The sequence below is a fragment of the Phlebotomus papatasi genome, chromosome 3 (assembly GCF_024763615.1).
Source record: "Phlebotomus papatasi isolate M1 chromosome 3, Ppap_2.1, whole genome shotgun sequence".
Taxonomy (NCBI): Eukaryota; Metazoa; Arthropoda; class Insecta; order Diptera; family Psychodidae; genus Phlebotomus; species Phlebotomus papatasi.
In genome coordinates this window covers 82,801,114-82,821,673 of record NC_077224.1, presented here as the reverse complement: position 1 = coordinate 82,821,673, position 20,560 = coordinate 82,801,114, and the positions used below count along the sequence as shown (strand labels likewise).

At 32.7% G+C, this 20,560-nt stretch overlaps 1 protein-coding gene across 1 annotated transcript; it reads left to right on the top strand.

Moving 5' to 3' along the window:
• Positions 1-714: 714 nt before the first annotated feature.
• LOC129806080 (5-hydroxytryptamine receptor 1B) lies at positions 715-19,760 on the top strand. Its single transcript, XM_055854410.1, has 5 exons — positions 715-1,299; positions 7,620-7,722; positions 7,976-8,101; positions 8,177-8,357; positions 18,535-19,760. The coding sequence occupies exons 1-5, from the start codon at positions 846-848 to the stop codon at positions 19,210-19,212; spliced, it is 1,542 nt and encodes a 513-aa protein (XP_055710385.1). The 5' UTR covers positions 715-845; the 3' UTR covers positions 19,213-19,760.
• The last annotated feature ends 800 nt before the right edge of the window (positions 19,761-20,560 follow it).

The window sequence follows — 20,560 nt, the reverse complement described above, 5'->3', positions numbered from 1 at the left end:
GAGAGGAGGAAAAAGAATGTGAAAATGTGAAGTTGAAATGCTAACGAAGTGGAAAATCTCGAGGAAGGAAATATTTTTTGGAGAATCTTTCAAATTAAGCTTATTTAGCTTTCACAATCAATTAATGTAAGACGTTTTAAGCAGGAAATTCATCAATTAAGAGACTAGAGACTTTTCTTAAGATATTCCCCTGGTTTTGAATTGAACTTACCAAGACATCCCATCCGTATTCAAGCATCCCTCAAATACATCAACTTCCCTTTCAAATGGAACATAGAGGAGTCTTGTTGAGTTTGTAGGAAAGTTAATTTTCTATAAATAGTATTAAATCACATTCCATCCTATATTTACCTATTGGCATAGGTGTTGAGCGTGAAAAACATTTTCCATCTACACAAATCCATCGTTCAAATAAAGGCAAAACGCACCGGAATGAACAATTGAAAATTCGCCTAACCAGAAATAAATCGGAAATGTGTGGCTATTCGAAAATTAATTGAAAATTGACGTTAATATCAATGAGCTAATTTATTTGTTGAAGAGTGTTTTCTGTGATTCTCATAAATAAATTTTAGATACATTGCACAGGAGGGGAGGATGGCAAATGACAAAAAAAAACCAGTAGTATTTTCAAAGAGGATTATGCTGTACTTTGTTAAATATTTATGAGATTATTTTTTTTGTTGTGTTCTCAAAATTTTCATTGGTACCTCCGGGTATCCCCTGGATGAATGGACTGGAATGACGTGGAAATATAGGTAGGAGAGAAATTGTGGATGTGAATGATTTAGTTAGTGGGAAAAAAATGATACTTGAAATTGGTGAAGTGATAAAAAACATTGAACATGATGAATTCATTCAACATGATAAATAAATTGGTAATGTCAACGGATACGCATTTGGACATGGCCTACAAAGTGTCTACAACAACAATTAAAAATAATGTACACGATGGTGTAACACTGCTGGAGGATTTGTCTAAATTGCGCACAAGTGAGAGCACAAGTGCGACCATTGATATCATTTATGATACGACATACGCCACAAAAACCAACAAAACGGACGATGGGACAATAGAAAATCGCATTGGTGCATTGTATTGGACAGATATAGCTCTTGTGAGCCTCTTCTGTATCCTCATTGTGATAACAGTGATCGGAAATACCCTTGTGATATTGTCCGTGATTACCACGAGACGCCTAAGAACTGTAACCAATTGCTTCGTGATGAGCCTGGCCGTGGCTGATTGGCTTGTCGGTATCTTTGTTATGCCACCTGCAGTTGCTGTTCATCTAATGGGTGAGTGTTTTACCTGTACCTAGGGTGAAAGGAACGTCTATTGACACTTTAAGAACTCGTGTCAGCACCTATTGACACCCTACTCCGTACCATTTGGGATATGAAATTTTAACATCTCTGTTTATAGTAAAAGGTGTATTACAGAAAAAACGTTATATTACTTATATTTTACTAGATACATTAAATAATTTTCAATATTTTGACAAAAGTGTCAATAGGGGTTCCCTGTCGAACAGACGTTCCTCCGACCCTATACATATTTAGTCATATAGGGTAAGTGTGCCAAATTCCGGCCAGCTTGCAATTTCGGCCACTGCTTTTGTTCCTCGAATTTCCATGAACTTTTAGATTTTACGTACTCTAGAGATTATACAATGCAAAAAATAACAAAAAATGTAGCTTCGACAAACGAGATGACGTGAAAAAGATATTGGAAGAACTCCCGAAGGGCAAGAAACTATGAGAATGAAGGTGGCCGAAATAGGGCACCAAAGCTATGTCTATATTTTTATTCATTTTAAAATGTATTAAGAATGATTTTCAGAGTAAATAAAGACGGTAAGCTCTTTACAAGGTTCCAAGCAACACTCTTACAAAAGAAAGAATAAAAAAATCAATTTGTATTTAAAATATTACATTTCAAACTTGAGACTTTGACGCTTGCATGCAACTATGCCGAAATTTGGCACACTTACCCTAAGTCCCCGAGTCCCCAAAGTTTCTACACTGAGAAAAAAAGAGGGTGCGATTAACATTTTTTCCTCATAACTTTAATTCTTTATAGATGTAAAAATATATCAACATTTTTTAATGTTAATTTTACACCATTTTAGGGGTAAAATCAACACGAAAAAGGGTAACTTTAACCCCTAATACACCTAAAAAGCATAATATTTACACCGATTTCGGATCAATACCGCAGGGTAAAATAAACATTTCCGGAATGTTATTTTAACTTTTTCGGATTTCTCTCATCAGTGTAACAATTCAGTATCTTGCACTAGAGAAGAGGAATTATGGTGCCACTCCAATGAAAACTTAACTTGTGTTTTTAACTACCTTTCACGTCACGACTGTTTGATTATTTTAGAACACGGCGAGGATTGGGGAAATAGTCAAAACGGGAACAAACACAAAGATATGTCGATAATGCAGAAGCACTTGAGAACAGTAAAGTGCTAAAAAGACATCCTGTTCTCTTCAATTCTTCCGGTGTTCGTCAGAATCTACTTTCTTTTTTCCAAAATAAAAAGATTCAGCTTTTTCTCCAGACCTTTCGACACTTGGTGAGGGTCTTCTTCAGTGAGCTGAGAAAATATTTTTTTTTTTATTTGGAAATCATTTTAACAATTTGAACTTTGAAAAACGTCTAACGTCGTCGATATTCACTACTTTAGTAATTTTTTACAATTTTTTAAAATTTTTCTTTCCTCTCAACGAGTTGGATCTATCACTGTCGCTTTGTGTACTAAATTCTCTAAATTTTCTTTCTTCTCCCCCAATGTAAAATTGTTAAAATGATTCTCAAATAAAAAAATCAGACCACTGAAGAAAAACCACACTAAGGGTCGAAAGCTCTGGAGAAAAAGCTGATTCTTTTTATTTTGGAAGAAAGAAAGTAGATTCTGACGAACACCGGAAGACTTGAAGAAAACAGAACATCCGTAAGATCCCATAAAAAGACATCCTTCAAGATGTTTCAACATGTTCACAAGTCCATCTGCATTATCGACTTTTCTTTCTCTTGCTTCCTGTCTCGACTGTTTTCCCCATTCTTCGTTGTGTTCTAAAACCACCAAACAGACGATACGGGAACCAACACAAAGAAAGTCGATAATGCAGAAGTACTTGAGAACAGTGAAGTTTTAAAAAAGATGTTCATTTTTCATTGAAATAGCACCATTAAGCCTTCACGGTATAGTGATTTTTAAACAAGTTTTAGGGTCATATTAGGTGAGATTCTTAAAAATCTCACCTACTATAATCCTAACAAAATCTCATGTCCTCCGATTGGCCCCAAACTTTGCCAGAATGTGTTTTGACACTTCCTGATCACGAATATATGGATGGCTAAAAACCGTTCCCGTCCGTCCGTCCGTCCGTCCGTCCGTCCGTCCGGCCGCTCTTTGGAGCTTAATAGCTCCTAAACTAAAAGAGATATCGACTTGCGGTTTTCGGCAAAGGTTATATATCGTATGAAAATTGCAACTTGGTGCATTGACCCCCCACCCCCACCCCTCCTTCCGCCATTTTGAAGACCCCCCTTTTTTTGTTTTCTTAATGGCTCCGCCCCTATGGCATCGATCGGGCTCAAATTTTAGAATGTTATAGCTGGGCCTTAGAGCTTTCCATCAATACCAAACTTAAGGTCCCCCGACCCCCCTGACCCGAGCTATAAGGGTCCAAAAAAAATTCTTAAAATGGCCATAACTCCGGTTCTAATTATCAGAATTTAAAAAATGGGGGCTTTTTGGAAAGCTCTCGTGAAATGCCACTTCCCCTTCTAACATCGCAAGTTCGTAAAACAACCGCTAGGGGCGCTATTATTAAAAAGAAAATTTTTAAATCTTAAAAGTTAAATAACTCAAAAATTCCTTATGCAATCGGGCTGAAATTTTAGTATGTTGTAGCCGTTGATTATACCTATCAAACAAAAAAAACCTTAAGTCGATCCATAACCCCTGACCCGAGCTATAAGGGGTCAAAGTTCGAACATTGACCGGCCTCTATCTCCGGTTCTAATTAACATAGCGACCTAAATTTTACCTTTTTGGTTTCGTATAGATGAGCACTTTCAAATGGAAGTTCAAAACGTCCCCATAGGTGGCGCTGCGATAGCGTCAAAATTCATCGAAATTCAAAATCATTTTTCTCAAAAATTTCTTTGTGCAAGTTAATGAAATTTTAGTATGTTGTAGTCCAGTCTAGGACGTTTCCAAAATGGTGCGTAAGTGCGCTGTGGTTTCAATAGAACCGGAGATATGAGGGGTCAAAGTTCACAAAATTCAAAAAATCATATCTCCGGTTCTATGTGACCGATTTTGATGAATGAGGGCTTAAACGAAAGATCTCACCAAATGCTACAACTTTCTAGAATATTTGAACTTCGTGGGACCAACATCAGGGGCGCCACAGTCGAAAAACCAATTTCAATATCACATAACCTCAATTATCTCGACTGTCGCTGAACCGATTTTGATGATTACTTCGACATAATTGTAGAGCACATTTGTCTCTACATTTCGTCCATACATCATTTTCCGATCAGACTACGCTATCACTCTGATTTTGCCGTTTAAGTGTGAAAAAATTGATTTTTCCCATAATAACGCTTTGAAATCACTCAGATGCCAATTTGACTGCCTCTACTCCACCAAGACACTTAAAATAGGGTTTTAAATGGAAAGTCCCACAAAATACAACAATTCTTTGATATAGTTGAAGTTCAACAAATAACTACTTGGGGCACTCTGGATGAAAAAACGAGTTAAGAAACAAAAAACCTCGCTTATCTTGACTTCTGAGTAATCGATGAGATCATGTTCTATGAGAAAATTATAGAGAACATTCTGGTCTACATTTCACCCATATATTACTTTTGTGCCAGTTCATCCAAATCCTTGATATTTTGGTTTAAATACAAAATTTGCATAATTTCACGAATTTGATTCAAGATAACTGAATGGCGACTCACAACTTCAGCTCTAAATCGAATTTGCATGCACTCCGAGTTAGCTCACGTTAAGAATCTCACCTACATAAGCCGGTTAGGATTATCTGTCCCTTTTAAATTTCGGATAAACAAATTTTGAGTTCGATAACTACCATAAAACTTAATAAAATAAAATCAGTTAAATAAATAGAGGAAACTGGGGCAAAATTTTTCAAAACGAAAATTTCAATATTCACTATTTTCTAAAATAACAGAGACTGAGGCTTAAAATTTTTATTATAGATAGCCTTCATGAACCTTCTTAAACTTACAAAGTTTCAAGGAATTCGAGGAAGGATTATGTAGAAAAAAAAATAATAAATTTTGAGCTCTATTTTTGGAATATTTGACTTACAGAAAATATCAATACTAATTAGCTCAATTTAAACACATTTCTCGTTAAGATTAAGATAGAGAAAAATTATCTTCGACAAAGTTGTAGAGGAACAAATTTCCTATAAAAATATGTCTATTTGATATTTTTACAAGTATTTTCTATTTTTAACGTTTGGGAGAGTAAAACGTTACAAATTATCCGAAGACTGACAAAATTTTCCCCAGCAATTTTTAGAAAATGATTCGAAAATCACATTTCTTTCGAGATAGAGGAAAATAGTCTTCTTCAATGTTGTAGAGCAGTAAATTTCCTATAAGAATATGCTCATTATAAAACGTTTAAGTTTCCTCAGAGCTCGTAAAGGAATTAAGTATGCGTTTTGACAAGTTTTGCCCCAGTCTCCCCTAATCTTCGAAGTAACTCGAGACTTGCATAATTACTAAATTATTATAAATTTGTCAAATTCGAATGTTATTCAAGGCCTTAGGCCTTATTTATGCAGGGTGGTATCCTAAAGAAGAAGAGGATGCATCAGGTTCCGTGTCATGGATAAATTACATTATGTCATGATCCAGGGCAACATAGAAACATGGGACTTATTTCTTTTACTTAAATATTTACTGATGTTTTTTTACAATCTTGCCTTCTGTTATCTTTAGTCTAAGGTGAACTGGGATGTTTTAATGCTGAAATTTTTAGTCGTTTTGTTTTATAATTGATTTATCTTTGATACAATCAATAATATAATTTTATTTATAATTTACTTGTACCATTGTCTTTAGATCCAAAGACAATGCCAATTGTCAAATTGCATAAGATCGTGTGTACCAGTTTATTCAATGTTGTTGTATAGCAGTATTGAATGTGTCTAGACTTATTGTCAAAACTATATTATAGTCAGGGGCCTCTCGACATTTCATTTTTCCATACGTTTTTGCATAGAGGCACTGAAGACTATTGGCAAGTTTTTTCCTCAAGAGAATTGACTTATCAGTCTGATATATTTCGAAATCGTGCAATAAAAGCTATATAAAAATACATATTTCATAATGTTCGCCAAAATTATACAAGAATTACGAGGAAATTTGTTTAAGTCGCGGTGCAATAGCTGCAAAAATTTTACAAGGAGAACTGAAAAATAGCTTCATTTTTTATTGGGCTTGATGGGCCCCTGATTATAGTTTTCTTATAGTACTATTTATTTTCAAATTATTCGTACCTACAGCAATCTCGGCAAAATTTTATGTCCTATAATAAAGATCAAACGTGTCAAAAAATGTCCTTGTCCTACTTTTTATTATTATATTTTTTTATAGTGTTGGTTTTAGAAAAAAAATAAATTGAAAATTTTGAAAAAAAAGATTGTAGCAAAAAATACCTCAAGTTCAGAGATATTTAGCTTTTATGGCACCCGTTCATTATTTTTATAGGACATTTTATAGCACAATTTCTTTTCATTATGGAATAAAACTTATCTTTCTCGATGCAATAGTAATTTCAAAAATTATGGGATAAATTTTATAGGATACGATAAGAATAATTTCTCGAAGTTTAGAGAAAGGGAAGTTTATTAATAGAATATTCTAATACAGAATTTATTTTAGAATGTGATGAGATTAATTTTATAGGAAAATGAGAAATCTGCCTCATGGCATATTTGCTTTATTTTACATTATGATATGGTGTGAATTTTATTATCTATTGTGATTGGAAACCTTTATTCAATTTAAATAAAACAGAGATTTTGAATTCTGAAATGCATTCTACAGGTTCGTCGTATTGGATTGCTTTTATAGGGCGTTGTGTGAGAACTTTGTTTTCCAAGACAATTGAATTTATTTTTACATGATAGTATTAAAATTACTTTAGGGTATAGCTTAATTCACTTAAGGGTATATAGAGTTTTATTTCAGAATTTACTGCTGCAAAACTAATTTTACAGACTGCCTCGCTATTTATTGAAGCAAATTGAAATATTGATTTTCAAAGAGGGGCTTGTTTTACAGAGGATTTTGTAATAGATTTTATAGGATATTGAATTGTAATTCTGGCATAGAAACCACAATAATAAAGTATATAATGGAAAATAGCTTAATTGAGCTCAAGTTTAGCGACACCATAGCGTTTATTTCAGTCCAAATTTAGCTACTCATTGTTTGTGTTACAGATTTTCAACACTTTGTTTGATCTTCGAGCCATTTTTGTTCAAAAAGACTATCCAAGCCACATTTCTTATATTTGTGCTTTTAATAAAGAATTTCATGTTTGCAGGTTCATGGGAACTTGGTTGGGTACTATGTGATATATGGATATCACTAGATGTTCTCCTCTGCACAGCATCCATTCTGAGCCTCTGTGCTATTAGCATAGACAGGTGAGACATTATGATTTTCTAAATAAGCACCATCATAATCCAACTAGTCGCACATATTTAACAAAAGCACATGAGGTGGTAGATTGCATGAAATTTAATTAAATACCAGCTGCTTACAATTTACACGCAATTCCTTATTTACATAAATCAGAAGTATTTTGTGCGCGACAAAATGCAAAATATGAACATGTCAACCGCACAAAATGAAAGTTTCGCGGTATTTTCTTACAAGGAGTCTTCTCGAAAATTTCAGGTATTTGGCGGTGACACAGCCTCTTAACTATTCACGGAGGAGGAGATCAAAGAGATTAGCTCTCCTCATGATACTTGTCGTGTGGATCTTGGCACTGGCAATTACCTGTCCCCCCATACTTGGATGGTTTGTACAACAAAAGACAACATTAACTGATTTGCCAGAAATTTTCAAAAAATCCTTCTACTTTCCATGGCACAGGTATGAACCAGGACGACGAGATTTAGTTGAATGTCGCTACAATCAAAATGAGGGCTATGTTGTATTCTCCGCAATGGGCTCCTTCTTCATTCCAATGACAGTTATGATATATGTTTACGTGAAGATATCATGTGTCGTTGCATCCCGACATGACCATATGGCTGAAATTGAGGTACACAAGGTAAGCCTGATGACTTGATGTTGGTTACACTACATGGGTCTGCACATAGCAGAAAATCTGGCCACTTGATAAATAATTCAATTTTGATGGACAACTGAATATGAACTCCGTTATACACTCGGAAAAAGACATTGGAAAATGTTACTATGCTCCTTATGGTTCTGGTACATCTTTTAGATCAGGAAAATTTTATGAAGTCGAAATTAGATTATTTATACAACCTGTGAAGGAGTTTTCCATCGTTTTCACTCTGGAGGTTGGTCACCAACGCTAAGACGTTGATGGATGCATGGAAGGTGGGAAATGTGAAATGCAAGATGAAAATAAATACAATACAATACAATACAATTCGAATCCCTTTCTTACTTACATGCTTTTAAACGTCACTTTTTCTTCTTTTAAACGTCACTCTAAATTCAATCTAGTTTAATCGAATTTGGAGTGCGAAAAAATGAGATAGACATATACAAAACGTGTAAGAATAAACGAGATGTGAATTTTGATTTCATGAAATTTTCTTGATCTTAAAAGAAGAAATTAGAATTCAACATCCAATTTCATCTAAAAAAGACTAATATTGTGAATAATCTACTGATCAAATACGTTAAAAGTAATATGAATGGTATGAATTTATTACAACTTACCGTCAGATGGTGTTATATCAGCCAATTTGCATCGGGCAATACCACTTCTTCGTGCAGCGCCACTATTAGGGAAAGGTGAGGCTACTTTGAGATGTGGGGCTAGATTGTTATACGAATTTTTCGCCTATTTCTAAATGAAGCTGGTGCTTACGATTATTTTATTTAGATTCACAATCATTTTGTCTATCCAAATTACGTCATGTTAAAACCTAGCTTCCATTAGAAATATTAGAAAAATTGTATAACAATGTAGCCCCGCACAGCTCAAAGTGGTCCCACCTTCTCCTAAGCTTTTAATATGTTTGTTTTTTTTTTAAATTTTTAATACTTAAAAAAACATTCTTATGCACAAATTAGAAATTCAAAGTTTTGTGTCCTAGAATTGCATAAAAACACATTTAATCATTTTATATTTGCAGACACACTCAAATAACCTATAAAATAGTACAAAAAACATAGAGAGTACATTAAAATTGTCAAATTGACAATAAAATTAACCTCTAGCCATAAGATGGTACTCGACTCTGCATCGTTCAAATTTTAGTGTATGTTCTGCCGAATCAAGACAAAATTAACCTCTAAAATTTAATGAAAATTATTTAACGCATTGGGATTGTCAAAAACACTAAACTAACCTCTAAAAACATAAACATCACACTGAAGTTGTCAAAAACAATAAACTAACCTCCAAAATGAATTAATTGAAATTGAATTGAAAATATTCAACCTATTAATACACAGAAAGAGAAAATGGACTAAAATGACTAAAATCAATGCATTTTTACGCTATTTATGGCATCAAAACGGCTCCTATACCTTTTGTGATTGATTTTAGTGCATTCTAACAAAATGCACTAAAATTGAATGCCACAATGCTCTAAAATTTGATGCCACAATTGCTCTAAAATTTTATGCCCTAGCCATGCTCTAAAATTGATCGCACAATGCTCTTAAATTGATGCTATAATGCTCTAAAGTTGATCGCACAATGCTCTTAAATTGATGCTATAATGCTCTAAAGTTGATCGCACAATGCTCTTAAATTGATGCTATAATGCTCTAAGAAGTTGATACCACGATGCTCTTAAATTGATGCCACTAATGCTCTAAAAGTTGATCCCACAGATGCTCCTTAATGCTCTTAAATTTATGCTTACAATGATCTTAAATTGACACCGTTCCTTTAGAATCAATATACCATTTTGCTACTAAAATTCAGGTTTTCAAATCAATGCCAAAATGCTCTAAAATTGATGCCAAAATCTCTTGGAGTTCAATAAAGGATTCTCTAGATTCAATGTTATTTGTTGCTAAAATTCGGGTCTTTTAAAATCAATGACAAAATGTACTAAAATTAATGGCACAATTTCATTAGTTTTGAGCATATTTCGAAGTTAATGCCAAAATGGATCTAAATTTAAGAGATCTTGGCATACTTATGGCATTGATTTTGATGTCATTGTTATTGAATCTCTCTACTTCAAAATTTTGTACATTGTTAACCTATTAAAATTACCAAAAAAAATAATAAACTAACCTGTAAAATTCGACAGAAAAGATAGTTAACTCATTGGAATTGTCAAAAACAATAAAATAACCTCCAAATTTGCAGAAAAAACATAGTTTACCTACTAAAATTGGTAAGAAAACTTTTAAATAATTTCTAAGACTGAAAATAAACTTAGTTAATTAATTGAAATTGCCAAAAACACTAAAATAACCTCTAAATTTGCGCAAAAAATATATAGTTCATGTATTCAAATTACCGAAAGTAATTTACTAACCTCAAAAAGTGCTTAAAAACAAAATCAACACACTGAATTTGTGTAAACTATTAAAATAACCTCAACATTTATATAAAAAGTCAAAGTTTACGAATTCAAAAAAATATCTCCGGTTCTATTTGACTGATTTTGATGATTGGGGGATGCAAATTAAAGATTTTTTAAATTTAAAATAAATAAAAGATTTAGATGAATGAGGGCTTAAACGAAAGATCTCATCAAACGCTACAACTTTCTAGAACATTTGAACTTCGTGGGACCAACACCAGGGGCGCCACAGTCGAAAAACCAATTTCAATATCACATAACCTCAATTATCTCGACACGTGCTTAACCGATCTTGATGATTACTTCGACATAATTGTAGAGAACATTTATGTCTGTATTTCATACATAAATCATTTTTCGATCAGACAATGCATTCTGTCCGATTTTGCCGTTTAAGTGTGATAAAAATTATCTTTCCCATAATAACGCCTTGGAACCACTCATATGCCATTTTGACTGCTTTTACTCGACCAAGACACTTAAAATAGGGGTTTAAATGGAAAGTCCCACAAAATACAACAATTCTTTGATATACTTGAAGTTCAAAAAATGAACACTTGGAGCGCTCTGGGAGAAAAATCGAGTTCAGAAACAAACAACGTCGATTATCTCGGCTTCTGGTTAATCGATGAGATCTAGTTCTACGGCAAAATTATAGAGAACATTCTGGTCTAATTTTCACCCATATATCACTTTTGTGTCAATCCATCCAAATCCTTGATATTTTGGTTTAAATACAAAATTTATATAATTCCACGATTTTGATTCAAGATAACTGAATGGTGTCACCCAACTTCAGCTCTAAATCGAACTTGCGTCCATTCCAAGCTATCTCACGTTAAGAATCTCACCTACATAAGCCGTTAGGATTATCTGTCCCTTTTATTGTCTTTTCCTCCCGAAGTATACGCTTAAGTGTTGATCTCTTTGAAAGGATCGAAATGAAAAAAAAAACTTTGAAGGTATAGTGTTTCTTTAAGCTATCTAGGGCCTAGAACCAATTACAGCAATCCCCTATCTGCCATCTGGGATGCGTTTGATGGATGCCTCTAACCACTCAGATGTGTAATTTATTTCCAATAAAAATTATTGCTCATCTTGACGTTATTATTTTTTAATGGCGTTGATAAAATAAAAACTATTTTTATAATTCAATTTTTTTCTTATTCGTATTTTCCCATGAGAAGCACTAGAACTAGAACAGTTTTTTCCTTGAAGAGATTTTATTCTAGCCTGGGGAAAGCTTAATATAATAGTTTCCTGTTTGACTATCATTTTTATGTAAACGAGAAGATGTAAGCTTCACTCAATTTTTTATGTTATTTTTTCTATACTTTTTTAATGCTTTCTTGAATATTTTTATAGTATAAATCGCAAAGCATAAAACAATAAAGGTTCAATTAAAATTTCTTCTGAGTGCATTTTGAATATCAGAAGTTACCTATCTCTTTCTTTGGGTGTTGCTTTGGGTACATAAATCGTATTTTAGGAAAATTTAAGAACACTTTAATGCTTATGCAATGTAATAATTCATGGAAAATCTCCGAATCAAATTTTGAATATTAAATATATACAAGGAAAATCGTGAGTTTTGTAAAAATGACGGATGAAACGATCCCACCCAATCCTCCCACGATTGACTCAAATCATCACAATTACTTAAAATTATATACCTTACATTTTCATTGTAACAGAAAAAAAGGTCCAACGAGCTTTAATGTCAAGTGAAATCCATCAATCAAAAATGCCATATTAAATCCATCACGTGGAATAATATGAATTTGTGTGAAAAGTAGCAATTTTTAAACTTTTCACGTCTGGAAAGAATCATGTAGAGCTTATTGCTACAAAATACCTTTTTCAGTCAATTAGCAATAAATTAGACAGCATGGATTTGCTTGCAATGGTATTTTCAACAACCCACGACGATTTTAGCATAACTCATAAGGCAACATTTTCAGGGATTCAATCTAAAAGCAGTCCAATTTGTACATAAACTTAATATTTCATTACCCTGTAATTGTGTTTTAGTATACTTTTGCGAATCAGGAAATTTAGGAATAATGCAGTAGGGGAAAGTACCCATACTTCGTACGATCTCAAGCATCGTGATGATTTTTTTTAAAATTATATTGCGAAGTTATATTTATTTAGAAACATAGGACAAATCTAGTCATTACAAAGCTTGGAATCGTACGACGCATGGGCAGGGCACTGTCCCCCTATAAGGAAAAATGAATTAATTCGGAATTATTCGGAATTTTGAGATTTTCTCACTGTTTCACCTTTTATGCTTCACCTAAAGATCTTTGAGTGTAAAGCGGTCTTCAGACTAGAGGTTTAGCTTTAGCTTAGTTCTTCAAAGTCTCAAAATCTTGAACAGCAACCGATTTTATCGGATTTTTATGGAACCTAGGATCATATACCTTTAATTAGGTATCACACAAACAAGCATATTTTTCCCATTGACTTTCCGTCATTTTGACAACAATCGACTTCTTTTTGGTAAGCAGCGCCACTTTATCATGGCGAACATTTTACTCAAAGTTCGAATTTTGCGAGCTCTTCAGATGTGTTTTGATAAAATCGTAAAATCATCCACCAATTCTTGATTAAAAACTCATTAAAGATAAAATCAGGTTCGTTAAACTACATATTTCACCCATTTCTCTTGAATTTTGAATGAAAGGGACAAACATCCCTATGGTAGGGGAAACTGGGGCAAAAAGTCACAAATTGAAAATTTTAAAATTCAATAACTTCCAAGATAAATAAGATAGCGGCTTAAAATTTTTACCACAAATAGCTTCCATAAACCTACTTCAATATTGTATGTTTCTTCGAATTCGAACAAGGAATTAATAAAAAAATATCAAAATTTTAAACCTATTTATAAAATATTTTCCTTGAAGAATATATCGATTATTACCTACTTATCATTCAAAATTTATGCACTGATGATTATTTCCTAAATGACTTGGATTCTTTGAATTCGAAGCCGCTATCTATTTTACAAAGATTCTTCTCTCAAGAAATCTTTTTATTAAAAACGACCACTTGGGGTAAAAAGTAACATAAGGTATGGAGCTAGAAGTAAGAAAAACCGAAACTATTTATAATGTCTCACAGTGAAAAGAAACGTCAATGCCATGTGTCGCCGCTTGTTGTTTTCATTGGTCAAACGATTTGCAGTATTTTGTGTGTTTTTTTCCTAAAGTAGCTTGAAAATCGTTTATATCGTTCAGTTAGAAAAAATGTGTTTTACAAAGGTGTAGAGGAATAAATTTCCTATGAAAATATGTTATCTAGGTATTTTTTTTAATTTACGGAATCCCGTAACAAAGCGAATCAAAATATAATAATATCCCAGGGGTATGACATTTCCTATGCTTCCCATATGTTTCTAGCGAGCCAAAAAAAACTTTTGAGTTACTAGCTGTTTTGTGTCATTGTAGAATGAAATAGCAATAAGTACTAATACAAAATAAAAGCCAATTTAATAACGAAGAGGCAACCGAAAGCCCTAAATTGGCAATCAACATAGTTTTGGAGATATCTCATGAAATGTGTACGACAACAGGGAAAAATTACACTAAAACCGCGTCGCATTTTTCAGAGCTAATGTCACCCCCCTGATAATATCCCATGCCTGATACTATTTGCCCCAGCATTTTTGAAAATGGTCACAAAATTACGTTTAGAAAACGGCTCGATAAACGTATTTCCTTACAAAATAGAGGAAAATTACTTTCACAAAGTTGTAGAGCGGTAAATTTCGTAGAAAACTGCGTTAATTAGAAATTTCTGAGGCGTTCGAGTAGTGTGTAAAAAAATAAAATATACGTTTTGTGACTTTTTGCCCCAGTCTCCCCTATCTATGATTTCATGTAAGTCTTATTCTCTGAAATCTTATACCTATTTAAAGAATCGCAGTGTTTGGAGGTACCCCTGTTTGGTGGTGCCCCAGTTTCCCCTACTCAGAGCTTCACACAGTAGACTACAATGGTCATTAGACTTACTTATTTGTATCACTCTAAAGAAATAAATTTAAAGATAAGCTCAAGTATTTTCGTCGCCTTTAAAATAATGTGAATAGTTCTCTTTATTTATAGTCATATACCTTTACTTAATCTTCCTTTTTCATGCCACAACTTTAGGGGATTATCAGATCCTGAGTAATTATTGTGGTTTCAAGAACTGAGTGAAAATAGCTCTATATTTTACTTTATAAAAGCAACTATTCCATACCATACATACCTTACTATTCTATCTCAAAATAATAAAATTCCACCAATTCACATGAAATTTCAGGAATTCTTTGTGCCACTTGTTAATCGAATATCTGTTACACACGATTACACATTGATTGTGCATGGTAATATCATACCTCTCGCCGTAAAACTATTCTGGTTAAGTCGTCTTAGAATAATATTGAATGGAGCCATCTATTCATACGAATAAATAAAGCGAAGGAAGTAATATGATCGAGTGAAAAAAATATTTTATGGATGTTATATCTAGCCTTTTGTGGCTTAATAACAATCAACCACATCGTAATTTATTGTGATTTTATTTTTATTTCTTTGTTTTGGACTGTTCGTGCTTTACAGCAGTTTGCTCTATCAATAAAAGCATATCAATTTTCCCACCAATTGCCTAGAACCGTATTTATTCACCAAATTTTATTCTCAATAATACTCTTTCATTCAGAAGTGGCCATAAGGAATGATAAAGTATATACAGTCATTGAACACTGTATTTGATAATCTTTCAAAATTACGAACAAGTCAGAGTACGAAATCTAACTTTCACGCTCAAGAAGCTATTATTGTTTATTTATTTTTAAATAGATTAAGTAAAAAATAACTTTCGAAAAAAATTATTCAAAAATCGGTAATTAATAATTCACTGCCGATGAATATCGATGCAGCCGGATTCGAAATTTCAATACCTTTGAGAAAAATCCAAATTTAACCAAGTCGGTTGAAAAAAAGGCCCCCTAAAGTAATTAAACTTTCTACTTAGAAAATACAAAATGGCGATTTTACGGTCACAGATATGTTTAGACGAAATGTTCTCCTGGGATACCTATAAAACATTTCTAAGTCATTGAAAAAGCTTGGGCCAATTTTGAGAATAACCAAAAAAGACATGCTTTTGGTAGACATGGAGAGAGGTGAGGGGAAAAGGGAAAAAAACGTCTGGACATAATGTTTCTTTATTGGGGGTCATCGAAAACCGGAATTAGATATCTCTTACCGTTTAAGCCCCAGAGCAGTGACAATTTTTTTTCTTTCCCTTACGGACTTTTCAACCCTATAACAAGTGTTTTTAATAATTCTTCACAAAAACAAACTTTAGAAAAATTGAACAACGACTTAAAGTTAATTAAAAATATCAAATATAAGTTCCTAATTTTTAATACAGGAAGTAGAAATTCGTGCAGAATACATAAGAAATTGCTTTAAAATTAATTTAAATATGTAGTTACTTTTAACAATTTTATTACATTCTTATTTGTTTCTTATTTTATATATTTTTTAATTTACATTTTGATAGAATACTACTCAGCGAACAATAATATGTAAAAATTTAACAAAAGTTTGCTAAAAAAATGTCTTGTTAATTGTTCGAAAAAGTTCTTCTGAATTACAAAAATCTCTTATTCTTTTACTTGCCTAAAATATTAAATTTTCGAACTCACTAACGCTGAAGAACGAACACGCATACGATCAATTTTCGACTGAGGTTTCGAACAGCTTTGCAAAATCGAAAGATATACTGAGCCCAAACAGAAGTAGATTTTGATTTTCCAATAGTGTCTTGGATAAAAGGTAAATTGAACTCTCTTTGCACAAAAAGTCGTTGAATTTCGAAGAAAGAGTTACTCAGTGATTACCCAGCGAGCACCAAATGCTAACCGAATGCAATTCAGCTGAAAACATATGTATTTTCAGCTGAATTCTGCTAACCTTGAAACAAAATTGGCGATTCAGTGCCATTTCCATATATTTGGTTAGCACTTTTTGTTCGACAACTGCTGATCAGTCAGCAAATTTTTGCTAGTCGATTCAGCAAAAATATGCTGAAAACGCTACTTTTTTCAGCTAAGTGTGCTCGCTGGGTATGGAGTGATTAAATACTAGGGCAAGAACAGTAAACGTCGTTGTTCTGTTTTTTTTCCTCACAACAATGTGAAGACCGTCACATTTTGACACTTGAGAACTTCGAAATTCGAACAGGATGTAACTTCCGCCACTTTGCGAAAGTGTTAAGAAGTAAGAAAGTCTCTTTTTTGGATCTTCAAAAAGATTTTCGAATTTTTCAAGATCTACTTCTGTACGGAAAGACTATCTTTATTTACAACTGGAGTTTTAAAAAAAAATCGAAAATCGGTTTCAAAAGCCAAAGTAAAGACATTTTTATTTATTATTTTGTCCGCGTAGTCGCAGGAATACTTCCTGTTCGAGTTTCGAGTACATTCGAATGTCAGTCTTGTGAAGAAAAGCAAAGCAACAACGCTCTTAATTTTCTTGTTCTATTATAATTTCCCTCATAATCACTGAGTAATACTTTTAAAAGCTTTTTAGCATGATACAGTAGACTCTCTCTCAATCGGAAATATGGGGCAAAATGTCATCCGGTTTAGCGATAGAATTGAGCGTCAAAGCCTTTGTAAATTCCACAAAAAGGCGCTCATTATAAAGTATCACGATAAAATAGGAAGAAATACAGCGAATTTGATCGAATTAGCTTCATAATTAAACGTGAAAATTGTCAACAAAATTTGTCACCCGATTGAGAAAGAGCCGATTGAGCGAGAGTCTACTGTATTTCACAAACTTTACAACGTTGTGCGAAAACTAAGTTCGAAAATTCGAAACTGACTTTGAGTTCTTCGAATAATAACGATATTTTTTGTCCAATTAGAGTTCCATTTACCTTTTAGCACAGACACGATTGGAGAATCAAACTCTAGCTCTGAGTGAGAAGATTTAAGTGTGCTCACAGCCGGAGTTTGATTGTCAAATATAGTCTCGGCTAAAAGGTAATGCAGTAGTGAGAAGTGGGGCATTTTTGAATTAGAGTATCTTTGAAATTGGGCTTTTTCTTTTATTTTCAAAAGAAATTGAACCTTATCATTACATAATTTAGCTTCACAAGTGCTATGTCGAGCTAAACAATATCATGGTTAGGTCCAAATCCAAATCCGTTTATAAATAGGAGATCCCATTTCATAGGTACCTCAATTCAAAGGTACCCTACTTTCCCCTAGAGTCTTCCAAATTTCTCATAAGACTGTCACATATTGACATTTGAGAGACTAAAGAAATTGGAACAGACACTTCAGCCACCTGGCGGACGAAATGAGAAGTAAAAATATATTTTCTTTGTCTTTCGAAATATTGATAATAAAATAATAAAATAAATTGACTTATTTCATTTCTTTTTTTTTAATCAATGTAACAAAAAAGAATTAATTAATTAATCGATTTTCGAATGTCTTTTTTACCCAGAGGTAATGGATAATGGGATAGGTCTTCCAAACTTTAATTAAATTTTAAAATAAAAATTAAAAACCAGATTATTGCTGTGAAACTATTTGGAATTTTAATTTATTTTACAGTAAAAAACAATTTAGATTTTAAATTATGCGGAACTAATATTTATTTGCATTCTAACTTGTACAAATATTTTCAGAAGAGAACCAATGCAGAGGCAGAAGTTTACCTGGACCACGATACATCGGAACAGGAGCCCCCAAGTCCCAAGAGGTCACAATCATTTGGTCAATTAACAAAGCGCGACTACTTTGTGAAGACAAACTCAGCCGAGGATATCGACGGTCGGAATGCAAAACAATCCCGAAATGGACTATATGAACTTGTGGATTGCTCATCGAGAACACCATCCCTGAAGCGTTATGGCGGTCTCAATTCCAAACAGCCTACAAATGAAACATGGTCAAATCAATTAAGTGCCACTAGTAAGGACATTCCGGCATCTGGATTTGCAATTTCCAAGCAAATTCGCGTACATCAGAAGTCAATGTCCAATAGGATCCTATCCCTCAAGCGAGAAAATAAGACAACACAGACCCTTAGTATTGTTGTGGGTGGTTTTATAGCGTGTTGGTTGCCATTTTTTGTACTGTATCTCATTACCCCATTCCTACCCGATAAGTCCGTCAATCCAATGATTTCGGGCTTCCTCACATGGTTGGGTTGGTTCAATAGTGCCGTCAATCCATTCATTTATGCTTTCTATAGTGTTGACTTTAGGACAGCGTTTTGGAGACTGACATTGAGGAAATTCTTTAAAAATAAAAATTCGCACAAAATTCCATTTGCCAGCAACACCATGTCTATTAAACGATAAATTTAGATAATATTTTACATGATATTTAGAACTTTAGGCTATTTTGTCCTTCTAAAAAGAAAGAAACTGATACTTTAGGAGCTTTTTTTCTTCTGTGAGCGATATTCTAATTAAGAAAATTAAGCGATATTTAATAAACTTGAGGTTAATTAAAAAATTAGAGAATGTATTTAATATTTTGTTTTATGTTTACCTAAAAAAAAAAAAACAAAACAGTGAAGACAGGGAAGAACAGTCGAGACAGAAACCAACACAAAGTCGATAATGCAGAAGCACTTGAGAACAGAAATGTTCTAAAGGAAATATTAAAAAAGAAACATTTCTCCTTTTAATTACAATAGCACTATTAGTCAGCAAGATCAGAACAAATATCACAATTACAAAGCACAAGTTTGTAGAATAAAGATGATTTTTTTCGCTTTCTTTAATCCTTTCTCACAAAACCATTTTTTTTTACTATTTTAAAAACTCATGAAAAATCAAAACGCACAAAACTTAAAAGAACTATAAAGCGATATTAAAATGCCTTTGAGAACAAAAAAGAAAAATGATAAACATTTGTGAAAAAATTAGTAGGGGAAAATGGGGCACCTTTGAATTGAAATATATTTGAAATCAGGCTTTATAACCTATTTTTAAAAGGAATTAGAGCTTTCTATGATGTTATTTAGCTCCATAGTTTGTCAAGCTAAATTGATAAAGTTCAGTTCCATTCAAAAATAGAAGAAAGAACCGGAAAAATCTTTTTGGTCAGTAAAAAAATCAAAATGGTTAGTAAAAAATTCAAATTGTTCAGTAAAAATCAAATTCGGTCAGTAAAAAATAAAATATAGTCAGTAAAAAATTAAATATGGTCAGTAAAAAACTTTTAAAAAATCAGCAAAAAACTTTTAAAAAAATCAGTAAAAAATAAAATTTGGGCAGCAAAAACTCAAATTTGGTCAGTAAAAAATTAAATATTGTCAGTAAAAAAAACTTTTAAAAAATCGGAAAAAATTAAATTTGGTCAGTAAAATGTCAAATTTGGTCAGTCAGAAATAAAATTTGGTCAATAAAAAATTAAATTTGGTCAGCAAAAAATTAAATTTGGTCAGTAATAAATAAAATTTGGTCAGTAATAAATAAAAATTTGGTCAGTAAAAAATAAAAATTTGGTCAGTAAAAAATCGAATTCGGTCGGAGAAAAGTCAAATTTGGTCGGTAAAAAGTCAAATTTGGTCAGTAATTTTTTTTAAATATTTTTTTTCAGTAAAATGTAAAATTTATTCAGTGGAAAATTAAATATGATCAGTGAATAATAATTTAGTCTAATAAAAAACTAAAAGGAAATCAATAAAAGTTATAACTT